We start from the raw sequence: 22,080 nt of genomic DNA on the forward strand, positions 1-22,080 counted from the left end.
ACTGTGTCTCTTAAGAGGCACACAACTAGCAAAGGACGGAACTGGGAACTTAACCTAGGCTTCTTCCACTCCAGGGAACTAAAATTCCTGGTTCTCCAGACCCAGACTGCTGTATGAACTTTAAAAAGCTCCTTGAAAAGGGCCGGGGTGGGGGTAGGGGGAGAGATGAAAACTATGTAAAAAGCAAAAAGAAAAAACTGTTGCGCAAAGGCTTTTGCAATAACAGTAGCAATAATGGTGAAAAGCAAGCCAAAGTCACCACGCCTCCCAGCTTTACTTTCCACAGCTGCAGTGTGGCTTTTAAAGCCTCCCAAATTTGTGTTTGCAGCCTCCAGGGAACCATCTAGGATAAAAGCAACAGGGTTCTGGGACAGGGGATATTTACTGGCAGAAAAACAGACAGTTGTCAAATAAAGCCCTTCTGACTAGGAAAGGCAGGGGGGACAGCAGAGGTGACAGGTGACAGAGCCAACCACTGAAACCTCAACTTGCTAGGTAGAACTTGCGTGAAGGAGCAAAGAGCATGGAATTTCTGCTAAAGCCTCTTCCTATTGCATTTGCTTTTACTTTTAAGCTTAATCAGAGGTTCAAAAATAAAATCCAGAAGTAATCCCCTGGAGATGCTCATGAGAACACTACCCTGCCGTGTGGCCTCAGCAGGGAAACCTCAAACTTACGTTTACTTTAATATTGTTTTAATTGACATAACATTGGTTTATAATGTACTGGTTTCAGTTGTGGGGACTTTAATATCAACATCTGTATATAATACTTTATGCTTGTCACAAGTCTAGTTTCCATTAAATTTACTTCTCGATGAAAAAGATCAGCTGAAAAAACTTGACTAAAGGTATTTAATTTTTCTCCCAAAGCCTGACAACAGTCAAAACAGCTTGGTTATATGATTGTTAAATATGTGCATATTTAAATAATAATAGTCTTTTATACCTGGATGTTGATGTGAGATTTCTGGCATTACAGTGGGATGGACTGTGCAACTGGCAGTTCTCAAATAATCTCGTTTTCTGAGTGACCTGTGTGTTAAACGGGTCGGGGGATAGAGTTTGATTATTTTGCTGAGATCCAGTTCTCTCGCTCAATGTGGTGCGTCGTGGGCATTTGGAGGTGGTTTGCCAACACGGTTGCCCTTCTATATTACATTTCCTATCTTTCGTTCTATCTTTTGATTTTTACAAGTTGGGTGCTTTTCAAGTACTTCTGGTGTGTGTGGGTTACAGTCACTTCTATAGGATATCCAGGTGTGCCAGGTATGGGGATGATGTAACATGAATAGTGAGGTGACCTAGGGTGAATTTAATCTCTGCATCCAGGTGGGCATCACTCCCCCAAGTTTTTCCAAGCAGCCTTCACCGGGCCCAGGTCTTCACTGGTCTGTAAAGTGTGTGGGCTTTTCTGCCTGGTTGTGCACTTTGGAGCTCTCAGTGACACCCCACAGGGGTGTGCGATCATTTGGCAGTGTGGAGTGATGGCGTGACTGGTGACCCAGGCTGCCAGCAGCGAAGGCAAGCTGAGAAACAAAGTGTCCTGTCTCTCTAGGCAACCTTGAGCAAGTCCAGGAAGTGGCCGTCAAGGTGAATGGGAAGTGTCCTGGGAGGCCCCCCAGGACAGCCTGCCTGCTTCCTGCCAGCGCAGCTCTCAGCCCAGCCTCCTCTGTCTCCTCTTTACATCTTAAGATTTGAACTCCCGCTCTCCAGAAAATTTTAGCAGAAGCCGTGTTCACTCACAGCCGGTGAGACCACGGAGTTGCAATTGTCCTTTGTGAGCGCTGGTGGTTTTCGTTATCCTCGGTACCTCAAAAGCTCCCAGCCCCTCTGCGGAGTCGCCCAGTTATAGTACCGGTCATGGCTGCGGCTTCTGAGTCTCTTCACTGGAGCAGACCTTTCTCACTGTGATCACGGGGTAGAGGGGGGCAGTGGCTGGAGTGGGACCCGGCACTGAGGTGCAGCTGTACACCTGGGTGGAGGGAGGGGAGCAGAGTGAGCAGGGGACAGGTGGTTGAGACGACGCTAGGGAGGTCCCTGCGTGAGAAGCGTCTCACAGCTGGAAGACTGGATCTCGCTGTGTTTCCAGTATAATAAGACAGGTGTTGGGGAGACCCTTTAATTACTGGGGAAAGGCTGCTCTCTGCTGACCTGGAGTTGGGTAAGGAGAGTGTCGGACCAGAAATTCCTGCCGCCTGGATGACTTGGTGCCAGCTCCAGGCAAGTTGTCTTTGACCGGGAGGCTCCCATCTCTGGGCTGAGACGGCCACGCCTCCACCTCAAACTGCCTTCCCCGTTGGTGACTGATTCACCTTCCTGGGACTGCAGGATGAGCCAGAGTTCCAGCGGACGCGCACCCCTGCACAAGCCACTGCTGTGTGTGGAGCAAGGCTGCATGCCAAGGGTGGGGGAGAGAAGATGCCCCGTCCTGGGGCCAGAGACAGGCCCCGGAGATCCCAGCCAGCTGTTTGGTGACTTGCATGTCCCAGCGGCCAGGGAGAAGGGATGCTGAGGGCTCGTAGGAGGATGGGGGCCGTTGCTGGGTGAAGTGCAGAGCTGATGGAAAGTTCTGGGGGCCAGGTGAAGGATGTGCTGGTGAAGGATGAGGCTGCAGAGGTGAGCTGCTCAGAGTCTGTGGCCTCCAGGCAGAAGTGGGGCTTTATCCTGAGAGCGTTGGTCAGAGTACAGCAGTCCTCCACTTGTGCCAGGTGTGCCAGATGCTAGGAGCGCTGCCCTCAGAGTGACATGGGCGGTGCACTGGCGCTTGTAAGAGACCACGCCCAGGATGCAGCGGAAGGTGCAGGAGGGAGTTCTGAGACTTAGGTACACACACACACTTCCTTAACCTGGGCGCGTGCACACACACACACACACACACACACATATACATCCTTAACCTGGGTTGCTGTATGTATGTATTACACATACATACTTTTCAATGGGTGACTTGCACTCACACACACAAAACATTACTGTTTCTCAAAATTTAGTAAAATATGATGTCTGGAAAGTAACCCAATGCCCAGTGTTAATTTATCAGTATCAAAATATGACTTAAATAAGTAGGAGCATAAAACTTGCAGTAAGCATGGCTTGTGTGTCTAACCCCACTCAATAAAATCAAGCCCGGTTTATAATAAAATTATGAAGTGCAAGTGGAGCATCTCAACGTGACTGGCAATGTTCTATTGAAGCTCCACCAGTGATGGTGAATGGTTGTACCTGTGGTCTATTGCTGTATAATCACTTCAAAATTTGGTGGCTTAGAACACTTATTATCGCATGGTTTCTGTGGATCAGGGTCTGGTTGTGGCTCAGGGTCTGGTGATGGACACTCCTGGGGCAAGGCCTATCTCAAGGAGACTGAACTGCTGTGCCTGGGCTGTGGTCTCATCAGAAGGCTCGCTGGGCAGGAGGGGGTGGATCCACTCGCAACCTCATTCTCGTGCTGCAGGCCTCTGATGCTGGCTATAGGGGCCTCTTCGCCGGGCAGCCTCAGGGCTCCCCAAGGGTGAACAATTCAGAGAGAGTGAGGGAACACTCATAAAGGCCTGGCAGCCACAGGTGTTTGCTAAACGAGTCTTGGGAGAGAGAGCTCCTGGGCTCCTGCTGTGATCTGGCTACTGGAAGCAAGTGTGGCTGTGCTGACGTGGATGGGCTGGCACAAGATGGGGACTGGTTTGGAGGCTGTGCATCACATGGTAGAAGAAATAGTTCCTTAAAAAAGATCATTCAGGGCCTCTGTGGTGGCGCAGGAGGTTGAGCGCTGCACTGTGAAGCTGTCCCGCAGCCTTTGCAGCATGGGTTCGATCCCGGTCTGCCGGCAAGAATCCCACATGGCACAGCAGACCTCTCCTGTCTTACCCGCTGCTCCCCTCAGCGGTGTATTTCGTCAGTCTGCCTGTTCTATTCCCCGCTCTGTCTCTGGTGAATCCTCTCACTTCCCACGCATACGGCCTGTACCCCAGTTCTTGTATAAATAAATAAATCTTTTAAAAAAAAAGATCATTCACAGAAAAACCAGAACCACACATGCACACTGTCTGCTCCCCTGTTTTTGTTAGCATTGCTAGTCTGGAGTTCTAGTCTAGACTCAGAATTTTGATTCCGCTCTTGTTCATGGGGATGATGTCTGATGACATGTATATGGGCCAGAGAGGCATTTCAACATGTTCAGAATTGGGGTGGGACTCCAGGTGCCAGTCAGCACTGTGGGTGCTGGTTTTCAAGACCCCACTGGGTAACTATCCCACCGGCCCAGGCTGTTGAGCACAGATGAGCAGTGGGTGCTGTGAGGGCCTGTCTCCACGTGGTGTTGATTCCCACACAGTTCACCAGTAGCACCAGGAGCTCTGCTGCATGTCAGGGACTGTTGTCCCAGATGCAGGTGTGGGCACTGGTGTCTCATCACTGTACATTGTTGGGAATCAACCACCTAGAAGAACCTCAGGTTCAAGATGAAGAGGGTCAACGTGGTGACCACCAAGCATCAAACCCCATGCAAGACCCCTGCTGGGTATGGACGGACCCTTTTCAACCACACTGGTCTCCTGTCCAGTGGGAAAGAGAAAGAGCAGTGAGGTTTTCTTCTGGAGTGCTAGCGGTTCTTTGGCCTGTCCCCTGGTCAGCCTGGGCCTGTGGACACTTCAGAGGCCTGGGCTCCTAAGGCCCATTTCCAAGTCACTGTGAGTGACCATGATGAGAACATGAGCAAGTAAGAGAATGCTGGCTGCCAGGGCAGATGTCCAGGGCGGGAAGGTGTGGGGCTGTGGGCGAGATCGCCTGCCTTCTCGTGGCTGGAGGATGCAGTCTGTGCTACAGTAGGCAGCCTGGCCTTGCGGACGATTGGTGTTTATTAGAGGTCTAAGATGTCACCACATTAACTCCTGTCTGCCTCACAACTCCGGGAGTAGCTCCTCTTATCCCCATTTTTCAGGGGATGACATGCAGGCTCTGAGAGGGCACGTGACTTCTTCAGGGCCACCCCCAAAAAGAGGTCAGAAGACTACTTCTACTTTGAGTCTGCAAGCCATCCATCCCATTGGTAGCTATGAGCTTCTCTGTCCTGTTCATCATGTTTTTGCTGTCCAGGTCTTGTGTCACCTTTAAATAGCATGTCTTTATTACACTTAAACATTACAAAGCAATAGGGCTGCCTGGTCACAGAAATGTCTTTGCTCACAGTGGTGGAGGCTGGAAGTCCAAGATCAAGATCAAGGGGTGGGCAGGGTTGGCCTCTCTCAGCCCCTCCTCTGGGCCTGTGCTGGTTGTCCGCTGCCTGTGGGCTCTTGTGGTCTTCCCTCATGTTACCCGTGGCTCTGTAGTCTCTGCTTGCTGGACACCAGTCGTGGTGTTCAGGGCCATTCTTGTAACCTTATTTTAATCAAATCACCCCTCTAAAGGGCCTATCTCTAAGTTTTGGATCTTCTATATATGAATTTGGAGGGGGACACAATTCAGCCCCTAACCCTTGCTCCCTATAGATAATATCTTGAAGGGTTTCTGGGTGGGGGGACTGTAGGCCACATGGGGAAGTCATGTTTATTAACCCCAAGTCCCCAGGTAGGAAGTAGAGGGATGTGTCCTCCCAGTGTGGCCATCTCCCCAGGGGCACCCCCATCCCTACTGATAGAAAAAGAGCACAGAGAACATATGTTGGGCCCAACTTGAAGCTCAAGTGCATGACATGGAGGAGGTACTCAAGTGAAAGGTTCTGCCGGCCCCGCGGCGGAAGGGAGCCTTGAAACATCTAGGACAGACCAGCATCATTCTTTACATTTCAAACTGTTCAAAGCAAACTGCCATATTAAGTACATCTGATTATTCTTGAGCTGGGCCCCAGATACCTCTCAAGATCCCATGCCTTTGCCTCTCCAGCTAGACTGAATTTGGGGGCGCTGGTGGGGGTAGGGGAAATACTGTCCTGGAGACCACTGCTAAGCAGGAGGTGTTGGTATGGGGCCAACATTGGAGCCGGGGGGGCATCACTTGCTATGTGAGTTTAAGCAAATACACAAAATCTCCCCATATCCCTACACCCACGTCTGAAAGTGGAGCTTTGTTGTAAGAATCAGTGAAATTCCCATCTGACCTTGCAATTCCTCCCCCATGTCTGGCTTTTTGCACATTAGATAATGTGTGTGAATATTCAGTGCAGTTCTTTGTGTGTGAGTCTCCCATGAATGTAGTAATGAAAAAAAATACATAAGCGAATGTGTTGAATCTGTTTGGACAATGCCTCATTTACAATGTGATCATCTTTGTTAAGAATCCACCGCTGCCCTTCCTTTCTGACCTTGACTCGAGTTCTTGACCTTGTGCGGAGAGAAGCACTCAGTGGTGGAAGCAGGTTACATCATTTGCAGGGTCTGGTGTGAAATGGAAATGCAGGTCCCCGCTTCTCGAGAATGACCGCGAATCGGAGGCTGGACCTCCAAGGCAGGTCATGGTCACGGTCAGTCATGGAGAGGCTGGCAGCTTCTTGCTCTTTGGTTTCCTGTTGTTCAGTCTGCACACAGACCATTCTGCTGAGCCTCCCAGACTCTGTCGATGGCTTCTTTAGGTCAGTTTTTCTCCTAAAGTGGTCTTTTCTCCCAAGGGCCCGGCTGTAAGAATTTTAACAAGCCCACTGAGTCCGAGAGCCTCTGCTCTATACAGTCAGATGCTCCCAGTTCCTCTGACATGCACCCTCCTGTTTGCCAGACCCTTCAGAGGCAAAATAGAGCAGAACATTAATCCTCTCCAGTGGAGCTTATCTGGTGGGGAAGACAGTTATCAAATAATTATGCTTGTGAGTATACAATTGCAAGTCAAGATAAGCCCCATGCAGGAAAGCAATACAGGTAAGAAAGGAGTTGAGCACAGCCTGTGTGTCAGGAAAGCAGGAGGGAGGAGGGGAGCAGGGGGTGGAAGGGGAAGGGGAGCAGTAGAGACACTGTGGCTGCAAACTGGTTGCAATCTGGGAGGACTTCCTGGGCGAGGTAGCTTGGCAAACTGACACTTGCACTCAAGCTGCACATGCTCCTGTATTTGTCATTTTTTATCCTTTCCATCAGCCGCTTTTCAATCACAGCCTGAAGCATAAATTGCTCCAAGCCAAGCTGGTCTCCTTCCTGTGGTCTGGGAAGCGCCTGTTGGCAAGGCAATGTCACAGAGCTGGCTAGTCTCACTCAGCAGTCCATTGTCTCCAGTTTCAGAAATCACCTCCCTGGGCTGCCTTTCTCTGGGTACCTTCCTCCCCCAAATACCAGCATATTAACATCGAGTGAGTTTTGCCTTCCATTTAACCTTTGAATCATGCTCGTAATAGTTGTTTTTGTGTCTGCTCTTTTATGGGCCAGGGCCTATTTTTCATTCCTTGCCTCCCTCTTTTTCCTTTCTTAAAGAAGGGAAGTTGGTTTTTCCTTAATTTTGAATTTTTTTCATAAACCACAGTAAAAATTCTCACTCTCTGAAACTCCTTCACTCCCCCAAGGTTTTGCTTGCAGGGCCTCAGGGGAGGTGCCGTTTGCTCCGAGTTTGCAGTCATCAGATGGAGCTTCCCTTGGGCATTCCTGACCCCCTTTCTGCGCTATTCTAGAGAGACTCAGGGTGGAGCACCAGCGTCCATGGTCCCTGCCACCGATGCAAACTCTAGTTCTGCCTCTTCCCAGCCATGAGTCTCTTCTTTCTCCATGTCTGTGTTTTCTGTGGACGCACATTGGTGTGCGGTGAGTCACTATGTGTGTGGTGTGTGGAGCAGCACCCCATCACAGCAGCTGTTAGTGGGGTACAACAGCGGGGACATCCTCTTTCACCTCCACGGCTCATCCATGGGCAGCTCCTTCGCCCTCCCCAGCCTCCTTCCAGAACAAGCTGGAGCCCCTGCTCTTGGTTCCCTTTCTCACAACATTTTGGAACAACGTTCCAGTGAACATTTATGCGCATGACAGTGAATCCAGTCCTCACCAAAAGTCCTGCAGAAACACGAGACTTTAAAAGTGAAGTGACTGCGCTCTCCGGACACCCAGGCCCATGTCTGCCTGGCCGGGTTTTGCTTCCGTAGTCACTATTTTCTGAGAATGTCTCACGGACACTAGATGAGCAGCCTGTTTCTCAAACCATTTCCGCTCTTGAGTTTTGTGTCCGTCGATAGCTCTTGCCCTAATCTGTTTCTCTGTCAATATTTGCCAAACTGGGATTTTCTACATCTATCATTCCTCCTCGTTGATTACTTTTTCTGGCATCCAAGAGAGGTGCCCCTGCCCTCTTCATAGATGCCTCTGATTTTGCCAAGTGCGTTATCTGTTGCCATTATCATTCACGTTGATGCTCAGCATGCTCCAGATCAGGCCAGTGGCAGCCCCTCGAAGTAACTTCCGTGTCCCCTTGACATTTTTCCGAGGGAACAGTGGAACCTGTTCCTACTTTCTCACTTAACAAGAAATTTCAGGTTCCCTTGGTGCCTCCCTGCCCCAGCCTGGACTCTGCCCTGCCTCCCAGGGTTCCCAGCTCTTTATAGGAATCAAGACAGGATGCCCAGTGCTTTCACACACCCGGGACTATGGCTCCACGCCTCAGTGGGTAAGGGAAGGGCAGGGTGTTCACAAAGGTGTGCACCTGTGTGTATGTGTATTTGTGTGTACATAATATGTGTAGGTGTGTGTATACACTTAGATCCAAATTTAGCCTTATTGGGGCCTCCCTGGTGGCGCAAGGGGTTGAGATGCAACCTATGAAGCTGTCCGCGCCACTGTAGCACAAGTTCGATCCCCAGACAGGGAGCTACCCACATGGCGCAGCAGACCTCTCCTGACTCACCCCCTGCTCCCCTCAGTCAATCTGCCTATTCTGTTCCCCACTTTGTCTGCTGAATCCTCTTACCCCCTGCCACGCCTCAGTTCTGTGCTCCAGTTCTTGTATGCGTAAATGAATATCTTTAAAAAAAATTTAGTCTTATCTGTGTGTGTGTGTGTGCACGCGCGTAAGCACAGGTGAGTTCCAGCTCTTCCTATAGTTATGACCCCTTCCCCTGAGTGAGAAGGAAGCCCTTTATCCTCAGTGTATTTACTTGTTGCACAATCTCCCTAAATGTAACCATTCTCTTCACCTTGCCAACCTCCTATTGGCCCCTGATCACAGTGGCACCCCCATACATGATATGTGCTTGGTACACTTGTTTCGTAGGTGGGTAGTTCTTTGCTCCCTGGCACCACACTGCCATCTCCTTCCCATCTCTCTCTTTCTGTGTCTGTCTGTCTGTCTCTCAACACTTCCTAGATATCCTTTTGGGGACTGGCAAACACCTCTGAAACACATCTGGACCTGAGGCTGGAACTGAAGCTGCCTCAGCAGTCCGAGGAGAGTGGTATCGTTATTCCCATTTTACAGAGGAGACACTGAGACTCAGAGAAGTCAAGGCACTTGCTGAGGGTTGCACAGCTGGTAGCCGGGGACTAGAATTGGAGCAGGGATCGATGAGCTGTGGGTCTGGCCATGCCCACCCTACCCAGTCTTCCACCTTTAGGGTATTCCCCCATCATTAAAGGAGGCCTAGCAGGTCCCCCTGAGTTCATCAGCAATGCTCTTAGCTCCTGTGGCTCTGTGCCCGCCCTGCTGGCCTCATCTCTGGTCACAACCTTGTACACCCAGCCCTTCCTCCTGCCCCCTTCCCCAGTTCACATCTACCAGGCTTTTGCTTCTCCCAAGTCCCTTTTTTCTCTTTTTTTTTAAGATTTATTTATTTATACAAGAACCAGGATACAGGCCAGATGCGCGGGAGGGTGAGAGGATTCACCAGAGACAGAGCTGGGAGCAGAACAGGCAGACAAAATACACTGACAAAATATACTGCTGAGGGGAGCAGCAGGTGAGACAGGAGAGATCTGCTCACCATGTGGGTTCCTCCCTGGCCAGCGGGGATCTAACCCATGCTGCAGAGGCTGCGGACAGCCTCACAATGCAGCGCTCAAACGCCTGTGCCACCAGGGAGGCTCTCCCAAGTCCCTTTCTCCAGGAAGCCCCTTTCCACCCTGCACTGGCTCTGCCACTAGGCTCAGTAAACACTGGGTTTCCCCCCTTTGAATCAGCAGATTATACTTGTGGGTCTAGAAGGTACAAAGGCATGTGCACCAAAAGTCTCTCACGGAACTGTCTGCCAGCCACTGGCCCACCCCAGTGTCTGTGGGCCCTGCCCGAGGTGTGGTTGCAGACACAAGCAAACACACCTCCTTTTCTCATTTTGCACAGGCTCGCTCACTGCCGACAAATGCCGTGCCCTTTTTGCTTCCTTCTCAATCTATTGTTAATGGTGCCACCACTTGGGAAAACTGTTTGCACAGTCTCCTATACCCAAAGGTGTGTACACCCAGGACCTGGCTGTCCCGCTTCTGGGTGTGCACCCAGGAGAGGAGAGCAGTTGGTTCTGTTAAAACACCAGCTTGTGGATCTCCCTACGGGTGCTTTGTATAATTGTCCAAACTGGATGTGACCCATGCCCAGCACCTGGGTGGTCACGTGAGCTGGGTGGTATGCATGTGGTGGGGTCCTTGGAAACACACATCAGCACCCTAGGGGGATCTGTAGTCAAAAGTCCACGTTCATGGAACCAGCAGGGAATCTCGCTGAGATGACACTGAGAGGGGGAGCCAGAAGAAAGAGAACGGATGTGTGATTTCACATTTGTGGGGCTCGGACACAGCAACACAAATCCATGCGCACAGAATCCAAATGTTTGTCGTCTTCCAAGGCTCAAAGACCCTGGAAAGATGATCAACATTTGGACTTTGAGCCTTGAGAGGATGCAAGGGAGCTCCTGCCAGGGGTGATATTTTATGTTGTGGCAGGGTGGGGCACGGGGTACTCAGATGTATGCAGGTGTGAAAGTGCATCCCAGGACACAGATCCATGCATATCACTGTGTATAGATCGTGCTTCATTACACAGCGAACTTTTCCCATAAGGTAAATAAAAGCCTTCCATGCCTTATTTTAATGGCAGCATGGTTTTCGACGTCACAGCAGTACCATAAGCAATTTAATGAGTTCTTTATTTGTGGAGGTGTGTGTGGTTTCCTGTAGACAGCTTTTATGAGTAACACTGCAATGGATGACTTGCCACAGATGTTAGTCTTCAGCAAGAATATCTGAAAAAAAATTACCATCAAAGTAAAGTCCCTTTCAACTTTGATGCTGCCAAATTAGCCCCATTAGGGCTTGTCCTGATACACCATCCCCCAACATTCGCTCTCCCCAGCACTGCGTGTTACAGACTTTTTGAACTTTGCCTCTCAGATAGGTGAAGAGTGTCTACTGGCATCATTTCCATGTTCATCTCTGATTTTAAGTGAGTTTATCCTCCTGTGTTTCAAAGCTATTCATTTGCTTCCTGTGAATGCTTAGTCCATATCATCTGCCCATTTTTAAAAGCCTGAGCTTTTCTCTTTTTCAGAAGTAAGAAGTCTTCATTTACTTGGGAAATTCTTCATTAGTGTTAAGAGCTGTAGATATCCTCCCCAGCCCCCACCATTACCTCCCAGTGGTTTTTATCTTCAGATTTGTCCCATGGTGCTTTTCGCAGAAGACAGCCAAGGTCATCTCTATGTCATGAAAGTATCAGCCTTTCCCTCGTGGTGTCTGGTTTTGTACTCCATGTGGAAAGTTCTTTCTCTGAGGTTAAAATTAACATTGGTCACAGTTTCTTCTAGTATGTCTGGGCTTTCTTTTCTTTCCTACCAGGCCCGTTTCTCTCCTTTAAGTCAACTTGCTGTGTCTTCTCTCCATTTAGGGGAGGGATCATGTCTGCTGGATGAATGAGCCAATAAGAATAATTTGATGAGAGAATGCTGTGCTAGGCAGCACTGCCCCCCACCACCACCATGGGGCATTTGTTCAGCACCCCCACACCACAGAGAAAGGCAGTATGTTGTTAGGAAATCCTGTTCCTGTAACCCACAACTGCACTGTCTGGTCTACACATGGCAGTGATCCTTGGCAACCTGTCAGCCATTCAGCCCCCCATTCCTGCATCCTGTTGTGGCTCCCAACACCCCAGGACAGGGAGACCTTCCAGGAAGCTTAGTAAAACACCTAGGTACTCCCCTCCTGGAGCTTGACCTGTTGGCCATGGCCTTTGCTGTCTTCCAAGATGGTGCCCCCTAAAGAACAGAAGCCCATGGGGTCCCTCTTTGGCTGCACTTGGCAGCTCAGCTCAGCTCCTGCTGCATATTAGCATCACTGGGGCTTTTAGGACTTATGGTGGCTGGTCCTCACTCCTCAGCTAGGGCAGGTGTGATTTTACAAGACCAGAGTGGTTCCCCAACTTGGGAATGCATCAGAATCCTCTGAAGAACCTGTTAGAACACAGACTATAGAACCCAACCTCAACTAGAGTTTCTCCATTAGGTCCAAGGGAGCTGAGAACCTACATTTCTAGCAAGTTCCACATGCTATTGAACTGAGGACCATACCTTGAGAGCCTCTAGACTAAGATGTCACTAGGTGACTGCTAGATACAAGCCTAGGGATGATTGCTTTGGAAGTCTTGGAAAAAAGGTAGCATTTGCACTAAGTGGGGCTTGTTTACCTCACATGTCATCTCCCTAACCAGATCCATCTGATGGTTCCTGGGTAACTGTGACCCTTACTTTCTTCTTCTCCAGCCGAGTTGACCCCACTAACTGTGGCCATCATTGTGATGAAGTCCTCGTGGGATTAGGGTTGGGTACCTTCCCTAATCTGGTCTGGGGAGACATTGAGACACAATAATCATTGTATCCCTTTGCTCTTTGTCGCAGGGGGTGGGGGGGATGGAGAGGGTTGGTCTATACATGGCAGGGGGCTTGACAGCATCTCTGACCTCTCTCCACTCACCATACCCCAGCCTGACAACCATAGGAGTTCCCAGATATTGCTGAAGTCTCCTGGGGGCAAGATGGCCCCTGCTTTAAAGTGTGGTATGGGTTTTTTTTCCTAAAAGCAACTGCAATCAGTCCAATTATTTCAAGCATAGGCTGCAGGTGTGGGGGGGCAGGGCAGAGAGACATGACTGGATTTGTGTTTCATGGTTCCTCCTGACACTGTGTAAAATATGAGTTAGGTGGATCATTGGCCAGAAAGCAGTGGCAAATTAGAGAACAGCCAGGGGCAGGTCCTTAGGCCCAGGGCTGCCTCCATTTGTGGGGTGAGCAGGAATTAAGCACTTTTATTTGGTCCAACTTTATGTGGACAGCTGTGGAAAAAGGAAATACATCCGTTTCATGCAGTGACTCACATCTCCCTTAAAAGTGAGTCTCGTCTATACGGTACAAAAATGAATAGTGATGTAAAATATATAGAGAGAAAGAAAAAAAAGAAAAAAAGTGAGTCTCTTGCAGCAAAGAAGGGGTCGCTGACTTAAGAAGTTGTCTTAGGAGGCTGCGTACCCCAAGAACAGGAGCCTGGTAAATGATAGGCGTAATCTCTACATCTCTGCCAGCTTCCTGGCCAGAGCACATGTGGGAAGCAGCCCCGGGAGGTGGTGTGGCCTACAGAGCATTTTTAGGCAACCCCAGCCTTTGGGAGAACATGTGATGGGGAGGAGCTGGGAAGAAGGAAAAGAGGAATTTGCCATCTCTCTTCCAGCTGAAGGAAGAGCTTAGTCACTACCCTGCTTCCCGGTGCCAAACCACCTGGTGAAAAAGGAAAAGATCATTATCATGTCCTGGGTATCTGAATACTAGGAACAAACTTGCATATTTACCTAGTGCCTTCCTAATTCTGAGATCTCAGTGTGTTTCCTTGTTACACTAGCCATGAAGAACACAGCTGGCTTTCCCCCATTTGGGTTATTTCCAACATCTCATAGAACAGGCTGTCATGCTATCTGTCATCCTCAGGGGCACTTGTTATGGTACAGTGTTCACTTGATTGAGAATTGGGGAATTCAAGTCACAAGTTTCTAAATGTGTCAAGTGTTAACTTGCTCTGTCAGGTTCCAGTTGTGAGTCCCCGTTGTATTAAATGTTTGCTTTAAAAACAAATATATTAGCAACAGTGAATGACTAGAAACAACTCCAATATCCATCAGCAGTAAAATGGATAAGTAAATCGTGATATGCTCATTCAGTGGAATATTATGCAGTCATGAAAATTAGCAAACCACTGCTACCCACACCATCACATGTGGATCTCACTAACAACATCAAATGAAAGAAACAACACACAAATCAGTGTGTATTGCTTGTTACCATTTATACGAGGTTGAAACCCTGACAAAACTAATCTATGGTGACACGAAGATGGCCATTACCTTCAGGCAGGTGGGAAGCGTGAGGAGGCCTTGGGAAGCTGGTTGTGTCTATTTCTTGTCTTGGAGGTTGGTTATATGCATCAGTTTGCAAAAATTCAAGCTGGGCATATCAGATATATGCTATTTCTCCGTGCTTAAAAAGATGGTGTCGGTATAAGACTTCAGTTTGCTTAACAGCAACTGTGCTTCTCCCCCCAGATTGATGAACAATGTGAGGTGAAGAATATCGAAAAAGAGAAGGCGGTGGTAGCCCTGCCACCCAAAGAGGCCAGCAAATGCCACAGAGAGGACTTGGCCAAAGCATTTTGCGTAAGAATTGAATTTGCATTTGGTGCCAACTCTGGTGAGGGTTTTAGATGGAAAAGAAGGTCACACACAAAGGAGTGTGTAAAGCTGAAAACTGCTTTAGACCTCAGGGTTAAAATGTGTTTATATCATCGCCATTAGTTATGCTGTTGATGTGAGCATCTGAATCACTGTCGTCCGTGGCACAGTGTCCTGATTGGGGCAGCAGGGGGGATCCTTCCCAACACAGTCTATGGCATTTCTCTGCACTGGTGACAGGAAACAAGGTAACTCACACAGGGACAAAGGTTACAGCTAGAAAGCAGCACTGCAGGGTTGAATCTAGGGGTTTTGACATTAGAGCTCAAAGTGAATCCCCCTCCGCCCCGCACACCCCCACTCTTACTTACATATAATCCATGGTGTTGCCAACTATCCAAACCCCATCCTCACAGGTGTCTCCAGTGAATTTGAATTCTTGGCCAGTGTAAGAGAAAACAACGACACCCTTCTCTCCCCATGACGCTGTCCCTGAGGCTGCAGGTCGTTGGCCTTGGTTTTGATGTCTTTACTTAGACAACCGAGCAGATGGAATGAGGTGTATGTTCACTCTTAACCCACCACACTTGGGGAAAGCAAATAAAACTCAAATGAAAGGGAGCGGGCTACAGTTTCAAGCTGGAAATCAGGGTTTCAGGCTGTTCTTTCCTTGAGAATAGTCCAGAAGCTTCTTTCAATTCAAGTCCTGCTTGTGAGCTTCTGCAGAGGGGAAGGACATATATTTAGTCGCCCATATGTTTTCCCTATCTAGAAAATGAGTGTTATTCTACTCAAAAGAAATCTGGATCTTTGGCTTTACCTCCTCTATTAGCAGGGTTTCCTGGGTGTCAGCTTGGCCACTGGCCTATTCTGTGAGCTGGACTTAGTGTTATTTTATGTAAAGAGCTTGAATCGCATCTGGCACCCTGGAGTGGTTTGAGCTATTGCTTTGAAGGGCTGGCCTTTTTTTTTTTTTTTTTTTTCGTTTCTTTCATTGTAAAGAACACAACGGAACAATTCCCCTCTTAACTGTTTATAAGTGCACACTTGAGCAGTGCCGAGTGCACTCTGGGGATTGTGCAACCGTCTCCAGAACTGTTTTCATCTTGCAAAACAGAAACTCCATCCCCATTAAACCAGAACCCCCCTCTCCACTCCCCCTCCCCCTCCCCTAGTGTCTTTGACCCCTCTGGACACCTCACATAGGCAGAACAGTACAGTGCTTGTCTTTTTGGGCCAACTTCTCCATCCATCCATGGGCATGTGGGTTGCTTCCACCTCCCAGTGACTGAGATGAGGCTGACTTGGGTTTCTTCCATCCCTACCCCTGTGTGCTCGGGGTCTTTGAACAGGCCTCTCTCTACTGGTGGACAGCCCAGGCTTCCGGAGGCCAAGTTCTGTGACATGGCTCCTGGGCCCATCACAGCCTTTGCTTCCCTATCCCGGTCCAGGTGGACTTAGAGAACGGGCTGTCGGAGTTCTCAGTGACGCAGCGCAGGCTGGTGCACGGCTGGAACGAGTTTGTCGCTGACAACACTGAACCTGTGTGGAGGAAATACCTGGATCAGGTAGAACTGCCCCTCCCTGCATTAGATGGGGTGAGCGGGGGAGGGGAGGGCAGTCCCTTTCCCTATTGATTGAGGGTGTCCTTGCACCAGTCCCCAGGAGTGTGGTTAAACTGAAGACATAAAAGCAACTCTCCCTGTTCCCAGATTCAGGCTGTGGGGGTGGGGGGAGGGGTGTGTGTGTGTGTGTGTGTGTGTGTGTGTGTGTGTGACTCTGCCCCCAGCAGCCGGGGTCATGAATAATTCCTGCTGCATTCACAAAGGGCTTACCACGGGCCAGGTGCCATGCTAACCGAGTAAGTAGATAAGTAAGCATGAATTTACTTAATCTTCCTCCTAATCTCCATTTTGAGATGAGGAAGGTTAAATTCAGAGAAGCTGAAACATCTCCCCAGGCGGTGTAGCGCTGCCAGATAGAAAGCTAGATAGAAAGCTAGAGGATGACTGTTAGATTTGAATCTCAGACCGATAAACAGGAGCAATTGTCTAATAGAAGGCTATCCAGTTGTTGCATGGACATCCTTAAGTAGAATATTCCTCTTGTGTGGGAAATTCAAATTTAACCCAGTGACCCAGTGTAGTTCATGGGCCCCTGAAGCCCAAAGTCACCCAGCAGCAAGTGGCATCTCTGGGAGGTCAGGCCAGGCTGCTGGCCCCAGAGCCCCTGCCCTTCTGGGCCGCTGTCATTCGTGCACATGCCGGATGCCTGGAAGCCACTGGGGAGAGGGAAGAAAAGTTTGAAAAAAATGTGACTGCAAGTTCAGGTCTGGATGTCAACACCACCTCCACCTATCCAGCCCCAGGCCAGAAAGCCCTAGGGTTTCCCACATCCTGAAGCCTCTCAGATGGCTGCAGTTCCCCTACCCTGCTGTACCCCCTCTGTACCCCTTGGTCCCTCTCTCTCTCCTGTCTGGGGCTCCTGCTGCCCCAGGCTCAGGGGCACAGCTAGTGGGCTTTCCTGATTCGTCAGTTCAGGGGCCAATCACAGTGCTCCGGCAGCATCCTCGGCCTCCTGGTGTCCCTGCACTGGGGAAGTAACTCACTGACACATTTGGGGACCAAAATGAGCTTCTGGGTGTGCAGGTGACTCTGCCAACCCAGAAGCTTCCTGGAACCCGGGTGCTGGAAGGAGGCAGCAGGGGCTCCTGGAAGTAGGAATTCAGAGAAGGAGAGTGTGAGGGCCCATGTCCCTTCTGGTGAGGGGCCTGGGCTTGTTCTGCTCTGGCCACCCTGTCCCCTCCACTGAGACGCCCCTCCCCACCCCTCCTGCCCCCATCCTTCACTCTGCCTGGTCAGAACCTCATCCCAAGGGCTCTCCTCCAGTCAGGGTCTTTCCAGAAATGAAATTTTGTCAATCACACATGATAAGCCTCCCTAACTCAGAGTTAGGGGGTGCCAGCAGGGTGTTGGACAGGTGCTTGGAGGGGAGTGTATGACTGGCACCCCAGGGAGGAAATGTTTGAGCAGAGACCTGACTGATGGAGGGAAGGAGCTGCTAAGGACCTGCATGAAGGATGCTGTGTATGTATGAGGGGGTGTGTGCAAAGGCCCTGAGGCAGAAGCTCCACTGGACTGAGGGGTGCTTCCTCCCTCTGCCAGGATGAGTAGTGTCCTCCAAATTCATGTCCACTTGGAACCTCCAATTATGACCTTATTTGCAGATGTGCTTTGTTAGGATGAGGGCCTACCGGATTAGGGTGGCCCCAAATCCCATGACTAGTGTCCTTAAAAGAAGGGAAGAGACTGAGACACGGGGAAAGGCCATGTGAGGACAGAGGCAAGACTGAAGGGAAGTGGCCTCAGGCCAAGGATGGCTGGCTGCCCCTCTGGCAGCTGGAAGAGCCCAGAAGTCTCCCTTGGAGCCTCTGGGGAGAGCACGGCCCTGCTCACACCTTCACTTCAGCCTCTGTCCTCGGTCTCTGTTGCTTGAAGGCCCCCAGGCTGTGGTGACTTGTACATCAGCCCGAGGACCAGATTACTCTCTTGTGGGGCTTCCCTTGCCTGAATATCCCTCTGCTCACCACTCCATCTCCCCGCCCCCAATCCCCTGGTTCTGGTGCCGAGGTCTCCCATTGCTGCTCCCCAAGGTCTGCCCCCAGTGCACCCAGCTCCATTGTCACAGCCAACAGTGGGACTTCTCTGCCCTTGGCCCTTTGAAACCTGTCATTAGGAAAACGTTTCCAAACTATAAGAGAGACTATAATGCCCCCAGCCCCTCCTGCCCCCCGCCTCAAAGACACCTCTTGCAGTTAATTTCATGCCCCATCAGGAGGCTGGGTCCTGCCGGGAGCATCTTGGAGACATGATGAGGTGAGGCCAGAAATTCCAATGCAGGACTGGCCTGCGTGTCTTGACAGCGATGGTGTTGTGGTGACCCCAAGATGCGGGTGTCCCTGAAATCGCAGCGGTGGGCTTGCTGAGGGGCGAGGAGCATGGCGCGGAGGCGGCCTTCCTCCCCCAGCCCTGTCACTGTGGCGCCCACCTAGGAGTGACTGCAGCAGGAAGCGCAGCCCTCTCGGGGTGACACCAAGGAGAACCTCCCTCCTCTCTTGCCTTTTTCAGTTTAAGAACCCGCTGATCCTGCTGCTGCTGGCCTCGGCCTTGGTGAGCGTGCTCACCCGGGAGTACGAGGACGCTGTGAGCATCGCCCTGGTGAGTGTGCCGCGCGGGGGCTCCTGGACCAGCGCGGGGGCCTGCGGGCTGAGCTTATTTTCATCAGGCAGGGGGAAAGAGTTTGGCTATAGAGGGGGAAAAAAAGAAGGAAAATACAGCAGTAAGGAAGGAAAGAAGTCCACGCCCGGCTGTACCCCCGCAGACAGTGGTCCTGCTTGCTGCTCTCTCTGGCCAGTCACCCCCTTCGACCCCCCCGCCCTGTGCCTTCCAGTTCTTTGCTATTTGGGAACACTGCACCGAAAACTGCTTTCCTGTGACCCCTGGAGGGCATGCTCAATCCTGGCAACACAAGAGGCTCAGAGAGTAACTGCCCGTCATCTGTCACCCCAGATAACCACTGAGCACCTCCCTATACAAAGAATTTGTTTTTAATTTCAGTGAAAGAAAATCACATAATAAAAAATTAACCATTTAAAGGAAACTCTGCAGTGGTGTTTAGTGTCTTCACAGTACTGTGCAACCACCACCTCCAGCCAGTTCTGAAATATTTTCTTTGCCCTAAAAGGAAATCCCATCCCCTGTTAAAATTGGTCACTTTGCACCCCCACAATCTCCCACCACCCCAGCCACCCCAATCTCCTTTTTTAAAAAAAAAAAGATTATTTATGCGCGCAAGAACTGGGCTACAGGCCAGAGGTGCAGGGGGTGAGAAGATCCACCAGAGGCAGAGTGGGGAGCAGAACAGGCAGACTAACTGAAAATACACTGCTGAGGGGAGCAGTGGGGGAGACAGGAGAGGTCTGCTGCACCATGTGGGTAGCTCTCTGGCCGGAGATCAAACTCCTGTTGCAGAGGCTGTGGACAGCTTACAGTGCTGTGCTTAACCCCTTGCGCAACTAGGGAGGCCCTCCAATCTCCTTTCTGTCTCTCTGGCTCTGTCTCATCTGAATAGTCCACGTCGATGGCATCTTGCACTGTGTGGCCTTCTAGAGCTGGCTGCTGCTGAACACCTGGCTCACCTTCCTGCTGCTTTTTATCTGACATGCACTCTTTACAGACAAAGGCTGGCTCATTCCACACCATGGAATTCGATGCCCAGGGCCCAGGGTTGAGCTGCATTTCCTGATGTGCAAGAATGTTCACAATATGGTGTTGAGTGAAAAGGCAGTTTATAGAAGAATGTGTCTGTGCTACATCACCCTGGGTTGCAAGTGTGTCTGTGCAGAAAGGAGCTGGGCACTCTACAATGTGACCCTCTGGGTGGGGTGGTGGACTTGGGGGTAATGTCTCTGCTCTTTTTTATTTGGGCTGACTTCATTCCTAAATCTCTGCATGGTGCACTTACTTGGGAAGAAGAAAGGAAATCCATTGAGAAAGATGCTGGGTGTTAACGCCCCCTCCTGTTTGCTCCCCAGGCCGTGCTGATCGTGGTCACCGTGGCCTTCATCCAGGTGTGTATATTTATTTCCCGACATCCCTCCCAATGGGTCAGGTTGCCCTGGCATGACGGCAGCTTTATGAGGTACCCACGTTTGAGCATGACGTTTGCTCTTTTTCTTGCCAGGAGTACAGGTCAGAGAAATCTCTAGAAGAGCTGACCAAGCTGGTTCCTCCTGAATGCAACTGGTGAGTCAGAGACCTCCCTGGGGCTTTGTGATTATGGAGGAACTAGTGGATTGGTGACTTTGGTGACACTGTATCCTGTGCAGGCTGATCTAGGAGAACCGTGTCTTGCTGGTGGTCAGGAGACTTGGTCTCTGCTCTGCCAGTGCAGTGCTGTGTGTCCTTGGGCCTGTCATGGGAGTTCTCTGTGCCTCATTAGTGTCTAGCCAGGGTTTCTAATCGGATCAGTGTCCAATCATCCTGGCCTGGGAGCCACGGTTGGTGGGAAAGGAAGAGATGGTTTGTGAAATGACCGATCCAGATACAAAACTCTGCCTTTGCCTCAGGAGCAGCCTCTATGAGTTCTTATGGGTGAACTCAGAAGAGGGTAAGATTGAGGGCTGGAACAAGGCTGGGCAATGGAGGGTTGGTTAAAGGTGGGACAACATGAGAAGGAACCAGGGTAATTACTCAGCTACCACCACCCTCTTTCCTGCCCCAATGTTGCACTGTTTGGTATCACACAGTCCCAACCAAAGATGTTTAAAGAGAAAAAAGAAAAGACAGGAACATCTGCCAGTACCTCATGGCATTTCTGGTTATTTAGTGCAGAGCTATGCAATAGAACTTTCTGGAATTTTCTATCTGTGCTGCCCATTATGGATATACTATCAGGACAAGATATGGCTAGGGAGACTGAGGAATTCTTAATTTTCTTTAATCTAAAGTTAATTTTAATCTAAAGAAAATTAAGAATTCAAATACTGACTTCTGTATTAGAGAACTAAAGCCTAGCACATCTGGAAGGGCCTCTGTCATTGGGAGAGGAAGCCAGCACACTCAGAGGGAAGATGGTTTAGCCGTGGATTTTTCTCGATTTAATTATTAAACTACTTGTAACCCATTAGTTTATTCTCTTTGTAAAAATGAAATAATTTCAGAAAAGGTCAAAATCTTCCCGCTGAACCCCACTGCATGGATTGAGGTCATTTGAGGGTCACGGGTCTTTCCCGTGTCTACATGCTACTCAAAAGAAAGTGATGGAAACTTCCCAGGAACTGAGGTACTTTGGAAGGACTTCAACATGGGACAAGTCTTTGTTTTCTGCAGCACAATATTTGGGACAAGTCTTATCATCTATTTGGAGAGATATGGCACAGTCGAGCCACAGAACTGGGGACAGAAAGATCTAGCAAGATAGTCGTGCCTTTCTATGAATCAATAACAGGGTGTGTGTGTGTTTGTGTGTGTGTGTGTGTGCATGCGCGTGTGAGAGAGAGAGAGATACAAAGTAGAAAATAATAACACAGACAAAAAGAGAACATGATGAAAGCGTTAGAGAGTTCTGGAAGGGCTAATGGGGCAGAGAAGATCTGGGCTGAACAGGTGGATGTGCAAGGCTGTCAGAAATCCAGATGTATGACGTAATAAGAGGTGCAGCCGAAAGCATACATGATTTATGTGGCTTGATGATTGGATCTTAAGTTTAAATATCAAGTCTTGGCCTTTCAGGTGAGCCATATACATTATTGATGTCCCCAGAAGTCTCTTCTAAAAGACCATTTTATTTTCAAGAGTACTGTTGACTGGCATCCTGGTGGAGATGAAAGAGCATTGGAACAGAAAACCCTGCTCTCTGTGTCTCCAAAACCCATCTTAACCCTTTTGAGAAATACCCCCCATGTGGATCCTCCCAAGTCACCTCCATT

At 49.7% G+C, this 22,080-nt stretch overlaps 1 protein-coding gene across 1 annotated transcript in view; it reads left to right on the forward strand.

The window, feature by feature from the left end:
• ATP2C2 (ATPase secretory pathway Ca2+ transporting 2) overlaps positions 1 to 22,080 on the forward strand; it is a 49,732-nt gene that overhangs the window by 372 nt on the left and 27,280 nt on the right. Inside the window, exons 2-6 of the mRNA XM_037516263.2 lie at positions 14,466 to 14,576; positions 16,043 to 16,159; positions 18,719 to 18,808; positions 20,185 to 20,220; positions 20,334 to 20,395. Of these exons, the coding sequence (XP_037372160.1) occupies positions 14,466 to 14,576; positions 16,043 to 16,159; positions 18,719 to 18,808; positions 20,185 to 20,220; positions 20,334 to 20,395 (416 nt within the window). The remainder of the gene's footprint in view (positions 1 to 14,465; positions 14,577 to 16,042; positions 16,160 to 18,718; positions 18,809 to 20,184; positions 20,221 to 20,333; positions 20,396 to 22,080) is intronic.

This window comes from Talpa occidentalis, unplaced genomic scaffold, assembly GCF_014898055.3.
Source record: "Talpa occidentalis isolate TD23 unplaced genomic scaffold, MPIMG_talOcc4v2.1 talOcc4.17, whole genome shotgun sequence".
NCBI classification, from domain to species: domain Eukaryota; kingdom Metazoa; phylum Chordata; class Mammalia; order Eulipotyphla; family Talpidae; genus Talpa; species Talpa occidentalis.